This window comes from Solea solea, chromosome 12 (assembly GCF_958295425.1).
Source record: "Solea solea chromosome 12, fSolSol10.1, whole genome shotgun sequence".
Lineage (NCBI taxonomy): Eukaryota > Metazoa > Chordata > Actinopteri > Pleuronectiformes > Soleidae > Solea > Solea solea.
The window spans coordinates 25,965,720-25,991,268 of NC_081145.1; the positions used below are offsets into that span (position 1 = coordinate 25,965,720).

Below are 25,549 nucleotides of genomic sequence, written 5' to 3' on the forward strand. Positions count from 1 at the left end.
AGCCACATCTGATTCTGTTTGCATCATAAAAGCTGTCACACAAACAGGGAAGAAAAGGCGATAAATAGTTGAAAGAACACTGGATTTGTTCCACGGCTGTGGGTTATATATGTGTTTTAGATTGCATATTTGTTCATGACACTCTGAGCTGTCATGGGAATATGAGTAAGTAGATAAGAAGCAGACGTGCAGGGTGGAGGGAGGGGGGGGCCGTTTCTCAGAGTCCGTCTAAGACAAATAAAATCATTGCCAGCTCCTTTTTTTCCTGAGGTGTTATCTACTCTCTTCGCGGCTCACAGTTGTGATGGCAGCCAACAATGGTCTTGTTCCAAATATGAGGAACTGAGAGCTGTCAGAAGGTCTACAGTAAACCACGGGAAGTGTCTACGTCTGATGACGGCTGACGACAGGAGCAGGAGCTGCCTGCAGAAACAAAACTCTGGCAAAAAGTTAGACGAGCGACCTTTTTGTCTTAACAAGGTGGCTCCGTGACATCGTCTCGACCCATCTCCATGACAACTGCATGCTGCCTCCATGGTTGTCGCCATAGAAACATCGGGAACTCTTTAAAAGTGATGACATGTTGACACAAGCTGCAATTGGACGTGATGGACACTGCAGACACCTTGTTACTGTTTGACTGCAAAAAATGCAACAATAAAAATACCTGTAATTTGAGCCCAATTTGAAATCTTTTAAAAGTTAAAGTTGCAGTATGTTATATGTTTGCTGTGTTTATCTGAAAATGGCCTCAAATGCTGTGTTTCCACCATGGTACGGTTCAGTTTGGTACAGTATTGTACAGTTTAGCTCCACCCATGACCTTACTGTACCATTTTACTCTGGTACCCCAAGGAAAGGGTGCCAAAAAATGGAACAGTAGGGTCTATAGGGCTGAATGTTTCTCAATAAATATCTAATTGGGATACTTTTTGAATAAATTGCATGGGATATGATTCGTGATAGGAAATTTTCATTTTTACAGTATTATTCTTTTAATTTTAATAGCATATTTAAAATCATTCGGTTTTTAACATGGATTAACCCGCAGGATGAATTTGTGAAAATTTCACATTATGATTAGAATATATTAAATTAGATTTGTGTCAAAACTCAGTAGCCAATCAGCAGGCAGCTTCCTCAAGGCCCGCCCACTAACAAAAAACCACGGCGCAAAGAACAAATGTATTTTCAAACAATAAAATACATTATTTTTGAATGATTAAATCGATATTTTATTTGCTTCTAAAAAAGTGTTGTTTGCTTCGTGAAGTGTGGTTTGAAAACATCGACACAAATCTAATTCCATAAGAATACTACATATTTAGTCCCAGATACCTGTGACTTAATGTGCTGTTGTAGTTGTAATGCATATGTGTAAATGGTAAATTAAGCATCATATTCTTGGAATTGCACTTGTTTTTCTCAGTAAATTTCAGCTTGTTGATAATGTGTTTTGTAAAGATTTGGAGTTCTTGTTGTTTATAGGTTATTATGCTATTATTTTACTGCTCCGGCCCGCACTTGAGATCAAATAAACTAAAATGAGTCCGACACCGATGGTCTATAGGATATGATGTGTATAGATCAGGACAATATTTGATCTCAAATGGTAATTTGACACATGTTATTTTTGGTATTTGGTTTCCCACTTAATGAAAACATTGCTTATCAGACCTGACTGAGGGAGCGTTTGTGTGTATACAGCGACAGTAGAGGTCCAGTAATGCTAATGTTTCCTGCATCTTTCGTCTTTACATAAAACAAATGATTACCTGTGCGTCATGTGAGAATGACGCCGGGTGACACAAGATCTAAAACACAGATACACTGAGAAAAAAACACAGAGAGTCGTGTGGAGCTGACAGGCAAAAAGAAAAAAGCCATCGCCCCCTGTGGACTTCAGAGTAATTACCAAAACACTGCCAGCATCTGCCTCTACATGACCTCTACTCTCTCACTCCAACACACACACACATATAGAGACACGGAGAGAGAGAGAGAGAGAGCTCTTTGGCATCTGCTGTGCAGGGCATTAGATGTTTGTTTCTTTGGTGTTTTGTTAAATTATGGGGCAGCAAAGGGTAGGGTTGCCCCTGAGCAAAGCACCCAACCCAGATAAGTGCAGATAAGTGCCGCCCACTGCTGCTCCTGCACCCGGCATGTGTGTGTGTGTGTTCACTTCTGGTGTGTGCAGAGGTCAAATTCACTATATCAAATTGATGGTTGTGCAAAAATGATATGTATCGTTTATCCTTTCTCCGTCTTTTAACGCAGGGTTATTCATAGAGACTGTATCCAGGAAACATGGAGCTGCGTGGCGCAGTGAACAGCAGCAGGAGATCGTGTTCTATTAGCGTAGCAGACATTTTCCTGTTTGTGAGAAGCCAAAATCATGATTTTGAGTCCAAGTGAACAAACACTTGCTCACATTTACGTAACACACTTTAGTTTTCACATTTCTTAGAGTAACATGCATTAAATTGCTTAGAAAATCAGATAATCCACCTTTTCTTCTCTAATTTTACCTTCTAATATCTTTCCAAATTCTTGTAATTATTTCGTCAATTAGACAGATAATTACACTTAAACTCTGACATGATGGGGTCTTAAGGTCAGAAGTGATTTGAGTTTGTTAATCCTTCACTAATTACTGTATGATCAGCTTATTTGCGGAGTTCCTCAAAGCTTCGGGAAGCAACGACTGCTTCCACTAATTGATACCACGACAGGCAAGAGTGATGAATACTGCATGAAGTGAATGGAAATATCACATTTGCATGAATGATTAGTGTGCCGGTCATCCCTCAGGGAGCATGAAGTGGAGGATGATGAATAAGAGACGGAGCGTCAGTGTCTGCTCTGTCACTCTGTGGATGTCAACCGTCTCAGGTCTATGTGTTGAACGTGGATGGAGCATCTCTTAACGCGGCTTTCTCCACCATTACTCCCTCTTCTTTGGCCAGGTAACTTCCGCACAAGCACAAGTTTCGGCAGAGACTGCGCCTTCATTTATTAAGGTGTATTGATCATCGTATTGCACGAGAAAGAACGACGATATATACATCACCAAATCAATATTTTGACCCACTCCTAGCAGATATAATTCAGTTTAGTTTTCCTATTAACCCTTAGTGCTCGCACGGCAGGAAATTACTACGGGAATAATACACAACTCCTTATATGGACATGAGTTTATAGATCACATCTTCAGGCTTTTTTCTTGTCTTCTTATGTGTTGTTGGGTTAAATTATGATTCATTTCCACTTTTCTTTTTGTTAAAAAAAAACAAAAAAAGAGCCAAGCTAGCTTTGACGTATTTCAAATTTCATGAATTCAATCCAATTTAAACAAAAATTGGAGTACTTTTTGCAGAGGTGTTTATATAGTTGGTGAAAATTAAAGATTGCCTATAGGTTGTTCTGAATAAAAGGATATAAGACACTCTATCGTTCTTATAGCATCTGTATACATCTTTTAACAGGCCTAAATGACCTGCGTCCTGGGTTAAATAAATTTCCAATTTTTGCTTTCGCTCCTGTGTATGAACTCACTTCATTATCTTTATTAAGTTTTTGGCTGACATTTGCACTTGAGAAAATCTATCCCTAGTAATTTGTAGTAGTATCCTGATGTTAATGTTATCAAGTTAGCCATGGCATTTACTTAAAACCAGATTTACACATTAGTTTACTTTTCTATAGGATTCTGTCAGTTTCCCAATTTCACAATTATATTCTTACATGGTATTTTGGATTTCTTGCATAATGTTACTCTACCAGTCTATAATTGTATGCAATGTATCTTTGGAACTGTATCCAGGATCATATGTTGCCAATGAACATTTCTTCAAACCATGATACCTGTCAAAAGACAGTGTTTTACAGGGAGCTGGGATGTTTTTTCCTTAGGTAATGAATGTGGTGAGGTTTAGGCACCGTCCAGGAAACAATGATTTTTCCTCATAGCATCCAATTCAAATTCCTCTTCTTAAAAAAATGCCTAGGATTGTCCTTGAAACACTGTAATTATCCATAACACAATCTCTGTGTTGCTGTGAACATCTCACAGATGTTTAGCTATCCATGAAAACATTATGAGAATGTCCAAACACCACAAGCATTTGCTTGCATTTGCATTTGGTCTCAAACTGTGATGTGAATGACCGTCTTTCAACACCCGCTGAGAATTTTAACATTTAATTTGCCATTTTATCATGACATCAACGGAACCATTCTGTGCCAAAATGTCACAGAATTAACAAAAGTCACATTTTCAATGCCTTACAGAAAGGCTAATTGGCAACAGTCTCTAATTTTATGCATCCCATCTCACTTTTTTAAGGATTTGCCAAGGTCTCTGCGGGAAATGAATCAAGACGCCTTATTATATTCTGAATGCAGACTGCCCCGAAGGTTCCAACCAAGTACTTGAACGCACAAGAAGAAGAAGAAAAGCTCCTGTGCTGTATTTTTCGGTACAGCACAGGAGGTTAACTGCTGAGCACACGCCTCTTCTCACCTGCTTCACTTGTTCTTTCTCCCTGTGTCAATGTTCACTGAAGTGCATGGAGAACTAATCGATTCACACTGGGACCTAAAAAGGCCCAGGAGTCGAGGCTGCGGCCTGCTGCTCCGGCTAATATCACGCTCTGTCTTTTAGCTCCACCCACTCACATCTGCTCCACTTTGGCAGATTCTCTCCAGTCCTTTCACGGATGTCACCTCTCTCTCTCTCAGAGTTTTATCATCAGTGTGTTTGATAGAAACAGAGCGAGAGAGAGAGAGAGAGGGATGGAGACACTGTGGAGACATAAAGTCCTAAATAGATACATAAAGGAGGAAAAGATAATCAGAGTGGCGTCAAAGCTGCTATCATTTTCAAAAATGTAATATAGAATTTGGACACGTGCAGCTAATGTATTACAGCGACTTAAACCCTTATCACTAGTCACAGATTAGCACTCAGAAAAGCCACTTTAACATTTCCCGAGGAGCTGATAAGCTCTGAGGAGGCGACCGTCTCAAAGTGTTGCTCCACTAATACGAGAAGTGATTCTGGGAGAAAACGGCTCCTTGGCTCCAGCAAACATTTCCATTTCAACGGCTGTCAACAAAAACTTGTGTTTAAAATGTGATATTTGAATTGGAAAAAAGAAAATGGTTGACTAAACGTGTAGAAGCCTGTTTTCACCACTCAATGTAAAATTATGTAAAAATATATTGTTGTTGAAAAAATTGATATATTTCATGTTGAAACTCATCTCGTAACCATGACTCAACATCTCGTAACCATGACTCAACATCTCGTAACCATGACTCAACATCTCGTAACTATGACTCAACATCTCGTAACTATGACTCAACATGTTTCAACATCTCGTAACTATGACTCAACATCTCGTAACTACGACTCAACATGTTTTAACATCTCGTAACTATGAATCAACATCTCGTAACTATGACTCAACATGTTTCAACATCTCATAACTATGACTCAACACCCGTAACTATGACTCAACATCTCGTAATTATGACTTAACTTATGACTCAACATCTTGTAATTATGAGATACTTTGTCGTCAACCTGTTTAGTTTTCAATGTGAGCAGACTTAAAGATCCAGTATGTAACATTTGGGAGCGTTTATTGGCACAATTACAATAATAAGTATGACGGTATTAACCACCAAAATAAGACTCTACAGCTCTTGTTTGTGAGAAAGGATAATCATTTTTCTTCTGTTCCATAACACCTAGCAGCAGCAGCAGCAGCAGTGTTTTATGTATGGAGTGGAGTTATGATGATGCAACTGTAAAAGAAATATCTGCTAATTGACTGACAGATGCGGCGTCTAGACTGAGTTTGACTCACTAATACACGATCCTCAAATCTCCATCTCTGTGTCCACTCTGGCCTCAGTGAGTAAAACACACTCACTCACACACACACACACAAATCCTCCATCGATATTTGACTCATATAAGCAGTGTCGGAGTTTCACTTTGGTAATTTGACCCTCTGCTAACTTTCCCGAGCCGCCCCACTCTCCCTCGCTGTAACACATATTATAATGATATTGCCACTCCCAAAGAAGGAAGGAAGGAAGGAAGGAAGGAAGGAAGGAAGGTGTAGAGGGAGAGCAAATAATGTGAGCAGAAGAGACACTCGGTTGATTGATTAAAACAATGGACACTCATTAGAGAGAAACTAGCCTTGAGTTCTGACCTGAAGCTCAGGGAAAGATAGAGACGGAGCTGGTGGATAGAGATACAGAGACACACTGAGCCCACACACACACACACACATGTTTGCACAGCATTCAAAGGGAGGACCCTCATAGACATGATAGCCCCTTACTCGAAACCTAAACCCAATTTGAACCCTAAAATTAGGTCTTGACCCCCAAACAAGCCCTTTATAGATTTGGGTCCTCACAAAGATACACACACAAGAACACACACACAAACAAACAAACAAACAAACAAGCACACACACACACACAGTCAAGGCGAGCTCTGACAACATGAATATCAGAGTGTGGCTATGGACCAGCTGCTATATATAGCAAATGGGGAAAAAACTAGGATAACACAATGTTTTCCCTCCAACTGACCACACACACACACACACGCACACACACACACACACCAACCTTAACTTCATTTAACCACAATACAAAAGCCCATTAGCCCTAAACAGTTCCTCAGAAAATGAGGTTCTGTCTCATTAGGACCAGGTTTTAGGAGGACTACTGGTCCTGATAACAAATACAAACACTCACACACACACACACACACACAAAGACAGAGGAGCTGTGTGGCTTTAACACAACAAAGAAACTTGACACACGCATCATTATTCTCACTCTGCATTGTGCTGTATGTATAAACATATTTCCTCACAGTATGTTAATATGTTTATGTAGCTGCACGCACACACACACGCACACACACACACACACACACGCGCACACACACACACACACACACACACACACACACACAGTAAAAGTATCCTCTGATGACAGGAAAGAAAAACAGGTGGATGAAGATCAGCGGGCAAAGAAGGAAACCTCAGATTTCATCATGGCAGCATTTCACATTAAAAACTCATGACAGCCACACTTCATGATTCATTTGAAAAGGTATTTATGTGGTGTCACTGATCAATAATCCCATAATAACCTTTCAGCAGAGCGACACTTTGACGACTTTACAGCCTCGCAAGTAAAAAACCTGTCAAACTGCCACATTTACCCGGTTTTAACTGCTGTTTCTGCTATTTAACTCTACACTCTCCTTGTTTTACTGACAAACATTATGACACAAATCAAGTGTTGATGCTCATCGACTTTAACTATTCATATGTTAACATACACATGTTGATTATAGACATTACAGCAAGGGTCTCAAACTCAAATGAAAAAGACATTTGTGATGATTTCACGTCTGTGTGTTTGTATCTAGGAATTTGTATTATATATTTGTCTATGTGTATGTTAAAAGATAGTGTGTGTATATCTCTGTATATACTGTATATATCTGAACCTTGTTTTTGCTGTAGAATTTATATGAGACACATGATCAGCATTATTTAAAAGAGAAAAAATGTAAATTCATTTATTTACTGTTAGGCGGCGTTTCTTTTATTTTCCAGAGCAAAAAATGTGTCGATATGGAACAATATAGTTCACAATATTTACACAAAATTAATCTATTACTTACAAAAACGAAAGGTGAGGGCCACCTTAAAATTGACTCGAGGGCTACATCTGGCTCGCGGGCCCCGAGTTTGACACCTCTGCATGACAGGGTCAACAATTTAGCTTGATCTATGTTTGTGGTTGTATCAAAAACCAACAATGCAGTTTCCACATGATTCAGTTACTAATTTAAACTGTGTGTATGTGTGTACTTGTACATGGTACGCATGTGTGTTTATGTACACATGTTTTATGCACTACATACATCGCATGTATGGTTTATGTATTATGTTTTAGGTCTTGTATTGCACTGCGGCATTTCTTCCCCCCCAGGGAGACGAATAAAGACACTAATATGTCGCAGAATAAGAATATAAACTGTCGTTTACACACAAACACAAACACAAACACACACACACTTACCTTCTTGGTGAAGTCCATGGCTTTGAGGATGGACAGGTTGAGAGTTTCCAACGAGGCCAGGACTCCCTCATAGTCCCCCATGTGTTTGGCAAAGTAGTCTGAACACACACACACACACACACATAAACACATATACATGTATACGTGTATATATACACGTATAAATACATGTTTTAGATGTCGCCCTGCTCCGACACACCGGATTCAAACAGTCCGCTCGTCACCAGGCTCTGCAGACGCCTGATAACGAGCTGTTCATCTGAATCAGGTGTGTTGGGGCGGGGCAGCGTTCCCTGAAACACTGATTTACAAGATCTGAACGACATTTAGAGTCACTAAGTTATTTTTTGTGCGACACTGAAATTGATCAGTAGTTGAATTTATGTATTTAAAAGAAAAAAAATAGTTGTATTTCGACCGAGAAAAGTACTTTTCAATAATAGATCAGAGCAGATGAGGGCAGTGTGTGTGTGTGTGTGTGTGGGTGTGGTCTACTTACCACAGAGTTCCTTAGTGTCAACATTACTATCACAGCATAGCAGTGGAGCAGCAGAGGGAGAGAGAGTGGAAAGGGAAGGAAGGAAGGAAGGAAGGAAGGAAAAGGGGGATGGAGAAGAACAGGGTCAGAAACTGAGGAAACATTTTGGCATGGTATTTATACAGGATGGGAAGATTGATTTTAATGCACACACACACACACACACACACGTTTTTATATCTCAGTGCAGACACATCATTGACATAAAGCGTTCCCTAGCCCCCTTACCCTAACCTTAACCATCGCACCCTTACCTTAAATCCATGTCTTAACCCCTGTGAACATGAGATGAGTCTATGGTTTTATTTTTTGGTCCTCAAAAAGCAACAAATACAAGACACACACAGGTTTGCACAGCTATTCTCCTGAGGACACAGCGTTGACTTCTATTGATTTGGACAGCTTAAACAAAGCGTTATACCAAACCTTAACCGGTCCATGCCCTTTAAAGTTGGGAGGCCGAGATGTAATTTTTGGACCTCACAAAGTACACACACAAACTATTTTTATATCTTAGTGAGGACACATCATTGACATAATGCGTTCCCTGGCCCCTAACCCTTACCTTAACCAACACAACTAAACAATTCAGCACTTTTTTTCACCCGTGTGTGAAATCTCTAAAGACAGGACGTGTCCTTGTGATATCTTGCGTCTTTTCACACTGACTTTAGTTACTTCTAATTGACAGTAGTTGGTAAAACTGTCAAACAACCTCCCAACACAAGACAGAGAATATGACGTCAAGAGCTGGGAATATGATGTCATTTTCCTAAAGTATCGTATTTACCGTCTACACAGAAACGCGAGGCTGGAGTTTTCAAAAACTACAGCTTCAGGTCCCCTAAAACAGACCAAATGCCAAAAGTATGCGTATTCACCTACACCCGTCTCAGCGTGGACAGCCCCTAAGTGCCTAACCCTAAAACCAGGTCTTAACCCTGAAAAAGCCCCTTAAAATATGTGGGGCCCAGACAAAATGCCCCCACAAAGGTAGGTTTGTATGTTTCAAATCTTAACCCTTCAGTGAACTCACTCCAGTTCTGCCTCATTAGGAACAGGTTTTGGTCTCTGTGAGGATTACTGGTCCTGACAAGGTCAGTGTTGATGCCAGAAAAGGTCTGGTACACACACACAAACACACACACACACATACACAGTGTGGGGTTTGTCAGGCAGGGAGGAAACAACCTAACAAGACTGACAGGAGTCTGAATCAATCCACTGTCATCATTGTTGCTCAGTTCACTGTGTGACAGTGAATCCTTCACTGGTTGACAGGCCGGGAGAGGAAGAGGAGAACATGGGAGCAGGAGAAAGAGAGGAGAAAAGAGAAAAAAGAAAAAGAAAAAGAAAAAGAAAAAGAAAAAGAAAAGACGGGGAGATCCATTCATCCCTCGCTTAATCCAGCCAAGAAAGGGATGAGATATCTGAGAGGACAGAGATAGAGAAGAGACTCCATCTGTCCATCTTCATTAATAACGACTGCTCAGTCAAAACTCCCTGTTAGATGTTGTAAAAAAAGGAAAATCTGTCTGAATAAAACAAGCGAATTCTTTGAGCGTCTCGTTTATGACCCGTGTTTGACCGGCTGATCTGACGAGTCCTGATCCATCACTGGGACATACAGGCTTTAAATAAACATCTGCTGTGAAATCATGTGTGTTATTCTCCACTGTTTCTTTATTCCAGTGTTCACAGTCTAAAGTAATCAGAAAGTAATCCATAACTATTTCAAAATAAAAGTCTGGCTGTTTGTCCCTCATTTAATGCTATTAATGTGAAGGGGTGAAACTGAAATGTTTTTGTCAATGTTGCTCATATTTAGCCCTGATTCTGTCATCACAGCTGCTAATAATCACAACTGTAGCTCAGCAGGAGTCAAGTTAAGGGTCAAAAAGGTCATCATGGGCCAGATTAAACTGGTTTGTGGGCCAGATCCGGCCCCAGGGCCTTATGTTGCCTTAACACTACAACCAACACTGATATTAATACAAAACAATGTACATTCATACGTCTTAAAGTATATGACATTTACTATATTTAAGTATCAAAAGTCATTTTCTGATATAAAATGTACTTAAGTTTTAGAAGTAAAAGTAAAGTATTGAATTTTAATGAGTATTTGTACTTTGTTACATTACAACACTGCTGTTACATATTAGGCTCCTCGCTCTATTGGTGTGTGTGTGTGTGTGTGTTCACTTGTATTAGGACATTTTCATGGCATAAACACTGACCCTGTCAGGACCAGTTGTCCTCATGGAGACCAAAACCTGGTCCTAATGAGACAGAATCTAATTTTCTGGGGAACTGGTTTAAGTTTAGCCTAGGATTTGAATTGTGGTTTAGTTAAGTTAAGGTAGCATCACATCAAGCTCTCTTAAATTTATTTTTCTCTTTAATTTATTTAATCTGTATCTTGCCGTTGTTTTATCTTCTTAAAAACACTTAAGACATTACAAAATAAGGAAATAAATGTCCATAAAAAGCAGTTTTATTCTGATATTTTGTGCCTGGGACAGACATACTTTATATTTACACATTATGCCTTAGTTTTTTCTATCTAACTCTGCCTCAGTAAACACAATAACAGGTAGTTTATAGCTCTGAAATGACTCATGTTCTTATTGTGTTGCACTGAATCGTATTTATTCCCCTTTCTCCTGTTTTTGTTTGCCTCACAGCAGCATTGTTTACTATCCAAATGTTAGCTCCAGATATAGGCTACATTTTCACAGAGGAAGCAAACCAGTAATTATTGCTGTTCCCCCCCCCGCAAGTGACGCATGCACGCAGGCGCGCCCGCCTACCCTCCCTGTGTTAGTAATAATATCTGTCATCACTGTTTTAAATCCCGTTAATCCCTGGGTTTAATCCTCATCACGGGCAATAACAATCAGCACAAGAACGTTACATTTAGTATCACATATGTTTAAATTAAAAGAACTGCAAATGCTGATTGTTTTTCACTGAATTGTGCACATTAAAGAGGCATTTCACCTATTTTACACAAGAAGTTAAATGTATTAATCGCAAAAGACACAAAAATAACCCTCATCTTTCGTCAAAGTGGGTGTGATATGAGTGTTTGCCCAGGCAGCAAAGGTCAAATGAAAAATGTAATCAAGTTGCATGATGAAACATTTTTTCACATAGTTTTTGAACAAAAAGTTGAGCGATAAAGTATTTTGGTAACACTTTAGATTAAGGAACACATATTCACTATTAACTAGGTGCTCACTAACGTGCATAAATAGCACACTAGCCCTTTATTAGTAATTATTAAGCATATATTAACACCTTATTCTACATAACCTTATTCTACATCTATTACGACATGAATTAAGATTTTTCCTGATTAAGGTGTTAAAACATGCTTAATAATTACTAATAAAGGTCTGGTATGCTACTTATATGCATGTTAGTAAGCACCAAGTTAATGGTGAATATGTGTTCCCTAATCTAAAGTGTTACCAGTATTTTATTTCAAAAGAAAAGGTTTTAGTTTAAAGATACTGCATAAAAAAGTATGTGCAACTCAACTATTTTGACTGATTCCATGTTTTTAATAATCATCACTATGTTTTTTTGTGATTTGGCTTTATTGAAAATTAAATTTCAAGATGTCTGCACTGAAATTTGCACATTAAAGAGGCATTTCACCTAATTTACTCAAGAGATTTAAGGCATTCATTGCAAGAGACACAAAAATAACCCTCATATTTTGATATGAGTGTTACCCGGGCAGGAAAGGTCAAATGAAAAATTTAATCAAGTTGCATGATGAAAAAAAATGTTTTCATAGCTTACTTTGTGTCAGAAATCTCTACTAAGTTATGCTAAGTCACTCAGGTTGCTCAAGTTTCTTTAGTTAGATGTTATTGAACATAGTTTTTGGACAAAAAGACGAGCGATAAAGTATTTTATTTCAAAAGTAAAGGTTTTAGTTTAAAGATACTGCATAAAAAACTATGTGCAACTCAACTGCTTTTTGTTAGGTACCAACATAAATGTCAGATATTAAGTGCAGGTTCATGTTTTTTATGTTTTCTCCGGCAACCTCAGAAAACGGCACCGATAAGAGGAAGAAAGCTTGAAATGTGAGAAATTCATCAAAGAGCGACGGTGACAGATCGTCGTGTGTCCGGAGGCAGGACAGCGTTCTCCGTCTCTGTCTTCCCCGTCCCTCCTTTCTATCCATCAACTTCCTGCTTCGACAGGAAACCGCTTACGCCGTCATTTCTGCTTTTGTTCAGACTAATCAATAAACCTGATCTGCTGTCACATGATAATGCTGAGGCCTGGCACGCAGCTGCCAAGTCTACTTAACTCTAATGAGGTGAAACTTTTTTTCTGACGGCATCCACTGCAGCAAATAAGATTTATAAAGTGCGACGGTCTCCCAAGACGGCTGACGTCAGTCGCACGGTCCACTTACTGCGCTGATTTAAAAAAAAAAAGAAATAAAGAAATCACTAAAGGCTGAACCTGGTGGAGGAATTATATATTGAGCCAATTCAATTCAACAGCCACTATAAAAAGGTCACTTTTTGTTCTGCTTGGTTTCCTTTTATTGGAAGGCGTGCAGCATTTGGAGGTTGTGTAAATCAGCCCACAGTGTCAGCACACTTCTGCTGATATGGATCAGCTGATTGGCCGATTACAAAGGGTCCAGAAATTGATTCAATGAGAGTCAAATCAAAACCGAGGGTCCCCGGAGGCAGCCATGGAAAAGGTTAATGTGTTGGAGGATCAGGGTGACAAACAAAGATAAAAGGAGGAGGAGAAAGGGAGAAGAAGAAGAAGAAGAAGGAGGAGGAGGAGGAAGTGAGATGGAGTCTCCTCTTTCATTATTTTGTCACACTGTCTTTATTTCACCTGCTTAATGTTGACATTTTTATCTAAAAAGGCTTAATTACAAATATAATTCCACATAAAAACAGCTTTCAGAAAAAGGGGCGTGAGATTTTTCCACACAGCAGAACAAATTACATACATCTTCACAAAGCCTGCACAAACACACACACACACAAAACACACACACATGCAAAACACATATACACACAGAAAACACACATACATGCAAAACACACATACACATACAAAACACATATGCAAAACATGCATGCACATAAAACAGAGTGTGTAGAAGGAAAGGAACTGCTCATGATCCAAAACATACCACCTGATCAGTGAAGCATGGTGGTGGTAGTGTCATGGCGTGGGCATGTATGGCTGCCAATGGAACTGGTTCCCTTGTATTTACTGATGATGTAACTGCTGACTAAAGCAGCAGGATGAATTCTGAAGTGTTTGGAGCAATATTATCTGCTCATATTCAGCCAAATGCTTCAGAACTCATTGGACGGCGCTTCACAGTACAGATGGACAATGACCCAAAACATATTGCAAAAGCAACCAAAGAGTTTTTTAAGGCAAATAAGTGGAATGTTATGCAATGGCCAAGTCAATCACCTGACCTGAATCCGATTGAGCATGCATTTCACTTGCTGAAGACCAGACTGAAGGCAAAATGCCCCAAGAACAAGCAGGAACTGAAGACTGTTGCAGTAGAGGCCTGGTAGAGCATCACCAGGGATGAAACCCAGTGCCTAGTGATGTCTATGCCTTCCAGACTTCAGGCTGTAATTGACTGCAAAGGGTTTGCAACCAAGTATTAAACATTGAAAGTTTGATTTATGATTGTTTAGTTTGTCCCATTATTTTGGTCCCCTAAAAAGTGGGAGGCACATATAGAAACTGTTGTAATTCCTACTCAAATTAAAGCTGAAAGTCTGCACATCTTGTTTGTTTCATTTCAAATCCATTGTAGTGGTGTATAGAGTCAAAAAGAAGAGAATTGTGTCGATGTCCCAATATTTATGGACCTGACTGTAAGTCCCTAACCCTAAAACCAAAAAACGTGTTAAAAAGTGATAAAAAGGGTGATAGGAACATGAGGAACAACCAATGTCCTCACTTTTCCAAAATGTCCTCACTACCTATGGGGTTTCTTTTGGTCCTCACTAAGACACCAACACAAGAAGACAGAAACACACACAGCTGTAAAGCGTGACACACAGTTTGTGCAGCAGAGAAACAGCTGCATGCGTCGCTCGTCTTTTCATAATTGATAGTGAGACGTGATCAAATCCCAAAGACACGGTGGAGCAAACTCACAAATGCAGATTGTATTTGTTCACAGCAGTGTGACACACACACACACACACACATTTCAAATGTACAGTAGATGCATAGTAAGTGCTGACCTGGTGTTATCAGAGTCGATGGTGTGAAACAGCTTCTCCAGCTCCTCCTCGTTCAGCGTGCCATCCGAGAAGAAGGCCTGGAACTCATCCAGAGACAGTTTACCATCATCTGCAGGAGACACACACACACACACACACACACACACACTCACTCTGTTAAAATGATGTGTTATACACAGAGAGCATCGGAGAAATGAATCCTGTGCACAAGTCACTTTTTTCATGATGCTGCTTTTGAACGTTCATGCTTCAAGTTGCTACTTATCTAATTAGACTGGCTTTCATGTGTTTTATAATAATGTGGGTTTACAATTCATATTTTTTATCTTCATGGATATTTCTTGTTTTATTACAGGCCCAGTGTGTGACATTTACAATGGTTTATTGGCAGAAAGTCAATAGACTACACATACATAAATAAATGTTTGTATTAGTGCAGTGGTTCACAAACTTTTTACATCAAGTACCACCTGAACTTTATTCCCAATAAGATCATTCGCTCTCTCATCCTCCTCCTCTTCCTCACATATACTACACACACTGGTATAGTGACATAAGAGTAAGATGGAGCAAGCGATAAGGGGATTGTTTCGTCTTATTTTCTTCACACTGTGTATAATCACCCAAAAATAAAAAAGTTTAGTTTTCATAGCCTTAGAACAAGCCTTTAGCAATTGTATAAGTTCATCGCAAGCCACAGTGTGGAAACTTTGGAAGGACATCCAGTTTGACGACTGCAGAGTAGCGCGAGAGAGTAAAACATCATCAGCATACGTCATGTCTCTGTGCTGCTGTAGTGCCAGACCTGAGATAAACAATGAAGAGACACACAATCAGACAATTGTGGAGTTTTTGTGTCTTGAAAAGAAGAAGAGGAGAGCTCTTCAGTTTAGCACTGGTGTCACGTTGACCTGTGTGCCATTGCATGTTGCATTGCTATGGGTTCTTTAGCAGACGTGAGTCGTAGCAGCAGTTGCACCGTGAGACGTTCATCCTAAATTTCTGACACTACGGTATCGCCACGTTAAGACATCTTTCGCACAAAACCGCACAGTGTGAAGTCAGCATTAGGCAAAGACTATGGCGTCACATTTATGTCAAAAGTTGCAGTAAAACATGCTCACGACCAAAAAATATTACTTTGCGCGCGCAGATATTAACGTACGCCCGCGCAATATAGGGCCCGGCCCGCATATTAAACAACCGTGAGCAGTTCAGACACCTGCGAGTGAGGAAACAACCAAGCTGTGAGAGAAGTTGAAAATCTGTTTGCGTGAGTCTACCAGACTTTTGACAGATTAGGCGGGTGTATGGTTTTATGATGTGAGGGCAGTATGGAAACATGGCGCCATTTTGTGCCGTCATGTTTCCATAGCAGTCCGAATTTGCAGACCACAGCTCGAGTCTGATTAAACAGATACATACAGAAGGAATTAATTACTATAATGTGGGTGTGTTCATCTGACAAAGGGACATTCTTTTCCGTGTGATTTTAGTCAGATTAGCGTTCTTTCATTCATTCATCTTCTACTGCTTTGTCCTCCACATAAAGGATCGCTTGGTTGCTGGTGACAATCCACGCTGACATAGGACAAAAGGCGGGGTACAGGTCGCCAGTCCATCACAGGGACACATAGAGACAAACAACCATTCACACTCACACCTGCAGTCAATGTAGAGTGTCCAATTTACCAAATCTGCAATCTGTTTTTTGGGCTGAGGACCCAGAGAAAACCCAGGTAAAACATGTTTATATCTGGTTTGAGTCTCATTAACAAAATGATTTATTATAATTGTATATAATGTCTTAGACACATATACTGTGAGCTGCCACTGCAGTAATAACAGCAGCTCCTCTAGAAAGCGGAACGTACAAAGATCGGTCGCTGGGAAACACCGGAGGGCAGAAAAACTGGATTTTTAAGTTTCCTACATCATTGGCTTCACAGTGGATGTGTTGGTGCGTCTCACGAGAGGCAATTACAGGCTTTTTTTTTAATGGAGCCACTGTGAAAAACGTATTCACATCACTAAAAATGTGTGGCTCTATTTTCCATCGTGCAGCAATTAGATTCATATCGAATGTTCCGGGACTTTGTCTTCAGGTTCTCGACGTAGAAGGAAGTGTGTGTGTTTCACACAGATGTAGGTTTCTACTCTGCATCCGGCTCCAGCTCATACTGCAGGTCTCCTTTCAAACATCTCTGCTTGCCGTTTCATTATAGACCAGTGTGAGCTTTAGTGTGGAGGGGCTGGCAGCTCCATACAGAAGGGAGTGGTTATTCATGGCTTTGACTCGATCCTGCTGTATATCTGCACACTGGTGCTATACTGCATGCTTGACTGTCTGTCTCGCTGCATGATGCAGAGCGAGATATCAAATATTAATTCCCCCCCCTGCCCTCAAAGTGTGGTCGTCCTTGAGCGAGGCAGACTGGATGCAGCAGGTTGAGCTATGGGACCACTGCAGAGAGCTGAGAAACCACGGGGGCAGCAGCAGCAGCAGCAGCAGCGGCAGCACTGCAGCCTCAAAGAAAGCCTTCAATTCAAATGTGCTGCTCTTACTGTATACATTCACTCGCTCCTCTCCCAGTTGCAGGATTAGGGAAGACTGTGCTTCTGAATTTCATTTTAACACAAAGAAGGGAATCCTTTTTTTTCCTCGCTCGTCTGTTTTACTTTTTGTGCATTAGCCAGTTCAATTATTGTTTAAGTCCTCTCAACCTTACTTTAGAGGGTGACCTATTTATCAGCTACTCGACTTTCACAGCTGTATTGTATCAGTGTCTATGTTTGCTGATATGAATGACTTTATTTTAGAGAATTATATATATATATACTATGATTAGTGCAAGTGCATATGTCATAAAATATGAAAAAAAAACATTTTATTTTCTCAATTCAAGGTCTATATGTTTGGTTGTATGTGCTATAAGGTGCTATCATTTTCCCATAGACCTTCATTCAACCAGTGGAGTCGCCCCCCCCCCCCCCCCCCGGTGGATATTCAGTATATCACTACTTCCGGGTTGGCTTAAGTGAGGAAACCAGCCTATAGTATATACATATGAGGCATATTTAACATATAAATGCATAAGTAAAATGTGTATCCAAACTAACTATTTACTTAACACTTTCTGGGAATTTGAGTTTTTTGTTTCTTCTTCTTTATCCGTAAATTTGTGGAAATGTTCTTAAAACGTATGGATACAAACCAATTAGGGACAGATGAATATAATCAATATATATATAATTAAAGGATATTCTTTATAATTATCCCAGTAATATTGTAAACTGAGTTTATATAGGTCACATTGTCCAAAGCCTAATCCAGAATAATTGTCACTAGCTTCCAATGGTGTTTTACTCTATACTCATCTCCCCAGTTACTTCCATAAACTGTTTATAAAACTTGACCCTAACATTACCAGTTAGCCACCAGGGGGCGACCCGGCTGGTTGCATAAAGAACCTTGTTTGAATAGACGCCTGTGGGAAAAGGTAACCTATTTTTGACTTGATTTATGTCATCAGATAAAACTTTATTTTAGGAGTTTCATCAGTTATTCAACATGATTCCTTTTATAAATATGTTCACATTTAGAGGAAGAAAAATGGAATAAAAGTACATCAGCGTGACCAACAGCTGATAGCAGGTGAAGTCTGTGACATGATGACGGTCAAATCACACTTTCAAAGGCATTTCATACATTTTAAACATGTTGTTGTGTTGTGTCCTTTTTGAGGGGTTGTTAGTATAGCCTGTATACTTCTGCACTTTATTATATCTCTCTTTTTTTTTTTTTAAACTCTCCTTTAATTACATTCATTGAACTTTTATATTATTTATTGGTACTATCAGTGCTGCTGTCTTGACCAGGACTCCCTGGAAGAAGACTTTGTTCTCTCTTATTATCACCAACGTTAAAATAACATAGAGTAATTTTCTCTCTTATACTTAACACACTGGTATAATGAACTTATATTAAGATGGGGCAAGAGATAAGGTGACTCTAATTATTACAATTCAATTGTTTTGTGTTATTTGTTTGATTTCCTCAGCACTCCGGTCAAACAGTATTTCTGATTTTTCTCAAAGTACCACCAGAGGAAGCTTGCGTACCACTGGTGCTACACATACCACACTTTGAGAACTATGAGGGTCTACAGTATGTCTTCTCCATGTACTTTACCTCCTCCTGCCTTTCTGCTCAATATGAGAATCCAAAGAATAGAAGTAAGTTCTCAGATTTCGAGCCACATTGATTCCCAGCGGCACAGAAAAGGAAAACGCCGTCACAAATGGACCTCCCCCTTAAAGACTCTCGTCGTGCAACCTTTCCACGACAGAAAGCATGTTTGTTCAAGGCAGAGACGTCTGAAAGGCCAATTCTCGCCTTTCACAGTCTGTCCAGGCTCCGCTTTTTATTCAGACTCGGCTGCCATGACTATTTCAAACCTGCTGCTCTCTGTGCTGCACCACAGAGCAGCAGCAGCAGCAGCAGCAGCAGCAGCAGCAGCAGCAGCAGCAGCAGCAGCAGCAGCAGCAGCAGCAGCAGCAGCAGCAGCAGCAGCAGCAGCACTGGTGTTTAATTCAGCAGTGACCCAATTTATTGCACAGTGCCAGTTAGAACGGTTAGACTCACCAAGGAATTCTCCAGTAGCACACCAGGATCACAGCAATAAACACACACACACACACACACATGCTCACAGCACTCAGCTAAAGCAGACAGTGAGTTAACCTCATTTCCTGAAGCATGAAATACTCTCAGTTTACAAATGTCTAACAAAAAAACTACAGCCTCTGTCTCTAATGTCTGGTCTAAGCTGCACCGCTGTCAAATGTGCTTGCTTCTTTATTACCACATAACACAATATGCAGTGTTATCGTGTTAACGTGGGATTTCCATTAGGAATGTTGTTTTTTAGTAACAGTGTAACAGGCTCAATAACACTTTTCTTTACTGTAATACCAAAGCCCCTTTTCCACCTATGGTCCCTGCTCACTTCACTTCACTTCGCCTTGCCTCGCCACGGCACGGCACGGCACAGGTTGGTTTTCCACAACAAAAATAGTACCTACTAAACGTGGGCGGAGTCAACACACACCAATGAGTTGACTAGTGACGCAGTAAAGCAGTTGTTTCTAGTGTAACTGAATCATTAGAATCAGAGAATTAAAAATATCTGTTCAGTAATTCCTCCATGACCAGATCACACCAGACTCCTCTGTTAAATATTGAGATTGTAGACATTTCCCTGGTAATTGCTGGAGATGAACTCACTTTTTAGGGATTTCTTACGTCTTTTTAACTGATGGACAGTTCGGCACTGTTCGGCTTGATTCTTGTGTCGGACGTCTCTTCCAGTGACGGCACTCTGACCCAGTGTTTCCCAACCCCGGTCCTCAGGGAACACTGCCCTGCATGTTTTAGAGGTTTCCCTGCTCCAACACACCTGATTCAGATGAACAGCTCGTTATCAGGCTTCTGTAGAGCTTGAGGACGAGCTGACCATCTGAATCTGACCAATCAACACTGCTCTGACCAATCAGTGGCCGGCAGTCTGACGACGTCACACATAGTATCGCCTCAGCTCGTTTGAAACCTCGCCAGAGGAGGTGCTAAGTGCAAATACTGCACTTTAAATCATTTAAATCAACATTTAAATTCAAGGATAAATACATACTGTACATAAATTACTACTGCCTCCCCGCTCATGTTCAATTCATTTCAATATTTTTCCTGATACAAAACTTTTTTCTTTTACAGGTGCCCACAGTGAATAAAAGATGTACAACAATGATCTTCAGCTGCCAACAAAGGCGGTGACGCAACATCAAGAAGACACTCCGTCTCTGAAGATTGGCACTTGCTTTTTGCTGAAATGACTATTATTTGAGCGTCCAGAGTGGGTGATGGTCGGAAATTGTTTTGATGCAAAGGAAATGACTCACTATAACAAACGTCTTCCAATGCAGCAGCAGCAGCAGCCGCAGACAGGAGGAGAGAGAGAAACGCAGCGTGAAAGCATGAAAGCATGAAAGCATGAAAGCGGTCTTGGCACGAGAACGTGACGCACTATCGTTGGACCAACTTCAAGAAAATGTAAAATAAAGATGTGAAATTGTTTGGCAAAGTCAGCAAAAAAGCACGAGACTGTAAATGAACTCGAGTTAACTGCCGCTGAAGACTTTTATTGCAGTTTATGACAAAGTGAGAGGAAGGAAAGAAAGGAAATGGTGTGACTCAGAGACCTTTGAAAAAAGAAGCGTAATTTATAACACACAAGACTTGGAGCGGGGACTTAAAATATAGAGATATGCTCCTATTTCTCAACATAAATACACAATTAAATTATAATGAAGTTAGGTTTGAATTGTCTAGTTTGTGCTGTGTTGTGATTTTTTGGGCTTTTTTCTGTTTTACTCTGCATATGATGCTTCTGAGGGGCCACACGGGTGGTGTAGTGGTTAGCACTCTTGCCTTTGCAGCAAGAAGACCAACCAAAAAGGATACAAAAGTGTAAATAACAAAACTATAGTATCAATAATAGTCAGCACTGACTGCAGGTGGCGGGATGGAGGCGGGGGGAACCCCAAATCAAATTCACTTTAAGGTTCCATAAAGGTTTGAGCCGGCCCTGAGCAGGAGCGATTTTGGAACAACAAAAACATTCTAAATAAATAAACGTGCATGGACAAAGCCGGGGCAAAAACCATGGGAAAACAGCAGGAGAGAGAGAGTCACGGTAAAGATTTACAGAAAAATACCTGCGGGGCACAAACAGAACAAAGCAACAAACAGGATGAAGCAGCAAAGGCTGCAGACGTGACCACATTCACAAATAAATAAATCAGATATGAATTTAAGAGACATTCCCTGGTCAATGCAACTGGTGCGTCCTCAAAATTAACATTTAAGGTTTAAAAAGTGACGGAAACACACATGGACATTGTCCCTGATCATGTGACTCTCTTTCAAAGTGTGAAGGACAGTGAAGGACAACGTCTCAAACCGGTGGACTCATGCTGAAGTTTCCTAGCTTTTAAGCCTTTGGGCAGAGGATTTCAAAATTATAAAATAACACTTTAGTTTCAGCCTACTTACTGTTTCCAGTTCATTAGCCAATCCCACCCTGCAGGTTTTTCTCCCCAAGTGTTAACCAGAATTAATCCAGATTTCCAAATATGGGTCACTTTTGGAAGACAGTGTAAGCAGGTCGAGGGATAAAGGATAAAGGCAACTTATTAAACACTGTGGAGGACAGAGACTGAATCCACCAGAGAGACAGAGCTAATTGAACAGAAGTGAAACTGATAATAATAATAATAATACACAGGTGAATCTCATCAGGAGAGGACAGACCATCACAGAGGGGAGGTCAAAGGGAAAAAAGAAGAATGTCAAAATAACTGAAAACAAGGAAATGAAAAAGTTCAAATTGAATTAAAGACCAAAAGAAAGCACCTGAAGTAACCCAGGGGTCACAAAAGGTCAAATTCATTTAGATTTGCATTGGGTTTGCATGAATTCTGCAATCTGGGTACATTTAGTGTCATATTTATTTAGTTTCTTTTATAAACTATTATAAACAATTCACTCTGGACAAAGGCACACACACATATACCACCCTGACATTATCCAGACTGTGGAATGTTACCTTCACAAACACGATGACATTCTCATACTTTTATTACTATTATTTTTTTTCCCCATCAAAGTCCTTCATTTTTGAAAAATACCACAAAATCAGGCAATCAAAAATAACAAAAAACAACAATGAACCCAAAAACCTTTTGTTCAGCCAATCGTAGAAAAACCTCCATAGTCATCTGTGTTGGTGTAAATTACAGCAGCAACAACAACAACAACAACAACACACCCCATCATTTTCCACACCATGGAACAGTGGTGAAGTGATTCAAGAGGAACTCTAATTTGATTCACTATTGTGTGTGTGATGTGTGTGATTACTGCCAGGAGAAAAATAATCCAAGTGGAAGATTGAAGCTTCATCTTTGTGAAAATCTTCTCCTTTACTTCCAATTTGTGTGAATGTGTATGTGTGTGTGTGTGTGTGTGTGTGCGCTTGTGTGCGTGCGTGTGTGTGTGCGCGTGTGTGTGTGTGTGTGTCCAAACACATGCACATTGAGGATTCAGTTAACAGGACTCTCTAATGATGGGTTAAATGGTTGTTTGTCTCTCTGTGTGTGTGATGGTCCTGTGATGGACTGCTGACCTGTCCAGGGTGAGACTCCGCCTTTCACCTGATGTCAGCTGGGATTGAGATCTCCAGCTACCACCCCCCCCGTGACCCTCATGTCGAGGATAAAGTGGTAGAGAGTGGACGGATGGAACCAGTGGCAGTTGCTGCTCTTCAAAACTAGGAAAGTTCATTTCAGGCCCAGTTATTACGTAAATTCTGCTTCCACGCCCGCCCGCTGCTCCGTTGACTCCCAGAGAAGCTGAGCTTCCCTGGAAGTGACGGTTTTGCCGCATTTATCCAAATGACCGTCTATAAACCTACACTGCGGCGTCTCATAGAGACCAATTGAAGCTGATCTTCCACTTGTGTCTGAGTGCTGATGTGATTCTGAACAAACGAGTCACTTTTAGTAATGAAATGTAAAAAGCAGCAGGAAGAGCAGTAAATCATATCATGACCAAATCATTTCACTTTGAGCAAATTCAAACACATGTATTCGATGTTACATGACTCGGAACAGTGTTCTACAAACAGTTTCCTCTCACAACTCGCAACAGAATCTGGAGAATCTGGAGAATCAGGTTCACCGACGAGAGAGCGAGAGATACATTCTGACATTAGAGGGAGAATAAGTTATGAGGAGAAAGACTTTCTTTGGAAGTAGAACAAGCGTCGCCTTCAGCTGTTCAGCTTTGAACTTCTTCCTTACCTGCTGTGTTAAAGTGGAACTCACACATGAGAAGCTGCACTTAAAGCTGTCCGTCTGTGAATGATGACGGAGGCTCAAACGGACTCCTCTTGTGAACGCGGTAAACAACACTCATTTGAAAGTAACACAAGATCCAGCCGTTGTGACGTGTATTGAGAGTGTCACACTCCCCCTTCCTCCCTCCCTCCCTCCTTCTCTCAATGAGAAACACACAGAGCAGTGAATCAAAGACGCTAAAGGTATTTCACTGTTTCTCAGCGGTTACGATCTAAGGCTCAAAAACAAGCAGCTGGAAGTAGAAACAGACATTAGACTCTGCTGTGAGGAAGATACATCTACTCCTGGGTATCAAGCTTCCCTTTGTCACAACATGGTCGTCGAGTGAGTTTAGGACAGTTTTTGTGCTTTATTTCAGCCTAAGTGCATCGCACATTTCCAAATAAAACACCTTTAAAAAAATCGAGTGATGTTTTTCTGTTGTGGGTGGAGCCGGTCTAGCACGGACCATAATGCACCTGTTCCACTCGATGAAAACATCGCTACTGGTGCTTTTCCACTACCCAGTTCCAGCACCGATTGACTCGGCACATTTCTTTTTGCTTTTCCATCAGTGATAGAGTCACAAGAATCAAACCAAACAACGCCGAACTGTAGATCAGTTATTGAGATCGATTATGCGATTGCAAGCCGAATCACAACCCGTTTGGCGCAGTGTTGTTTTTGGCAGCCATTCTAGATTTAGTCTTAGTTTTAGTCTTTTGGACTAAAATGCTTATTGTTTTAGTCCAATTTTAGTCATTTCTATATGTGATAGTTTTAGTCCACTTTTAGTTGACGAAATCTCAAAAAAGTTTTATTCAGTTTATTTAAAAAATAAATAAAGAAGTATAGTCTTTTAACAAATCCATTTAGGTCAATAAGTATTGGAGATTATCACAGATTACTGTTGGCAGAAACCTTTAATCTCCATATTTCCACTTTTCAACAGCTTTTTTCATGAATTGATGCTGACTTCATCATACAACAGTGTCACACACCTTCGGGGCGAAGGTGGTTTACAGCGAACCCCCGCCCGGACCTTGGACATGAACTGAGGTCACACAGGACAAACAGCCGTGATTGTTAAAGAAACACGTTGCGAAGCTTCTCCCCCGTAATTAAGCCAAGAGTCATATTCAGGATAATGGCAGAGGAAGAACCAGGACTCAGGTGGTAGACCATGATGTCTTCCCTTGATCCCTTGGTTTCACCACGGAGCTATTTTTGGACTGAATGTCTTAAATCCAGAGTAGCTCCACTCAAAGCTTCAGACATCAGTCAAACCTCTCTCTCCCCTCTTACTTGGGGACCTGTCAAATACAACACCGGTACTTTAGCACCAGCAGATGGAAGCTCTGTTCAACTGGCACCACGGGAGGACACGTCTCTTCCACTATCAGAAGAGGACAAAAAAGGTGCTGAGGGTGAACACTCTGGGGGCAGAGATGTCAGATTGACTACAACAGTGAGGGAGAAGACGAGGGAGAGGAAGTGTGGAGTCGATCATCAGAGAGAGCGCTGGACCTACTGTGATAACTGCTCTCTCTTTTCTCACTGCAGAACTGAAGACCGGCAATTAGCATTAGCCTCGTCCCGCTGGGCTCCACATCCTGCACCCTGGTTTCATTGACTTCAGAGGACATTACATTGACTT

The 25,549-nt window shown here is 40.5% G+C and overlaps 1 protein-coding gene across 1 annotated transcript in view; it reads right to left on the reverse strand.

Moving 5' to 3' along the window:
• necab2 (N-terminal EF-hand calcium binding protein 2) overlaps positions 1 to 25,549 on the reverse strand; it is a 147,154-nt gene that overhangs the window by 86,539 nt on the left and 35,066 nt on the right. The window contains exons 3-5 of the mRNA XM_058645367.1: positions 14,938 to 15,046; positions 8,627 to 8,652; positions 8,128 to 8,225 (exon numbers count right to left, since the gene is read on the reverse strand). Of these exons, the coding sequence (XP_058501350.1) occupies positions 8,128 to 8,225; positions 8,627 to 8,652; positions 14,938 to 15,046 (233 nt within the window). The remainder of the gene's footprint in view (positions 1 to 8,127; positions 8,226 to 8,626; positions 8,653 to 14,937; positions 15,047 to 25,549) is intronic.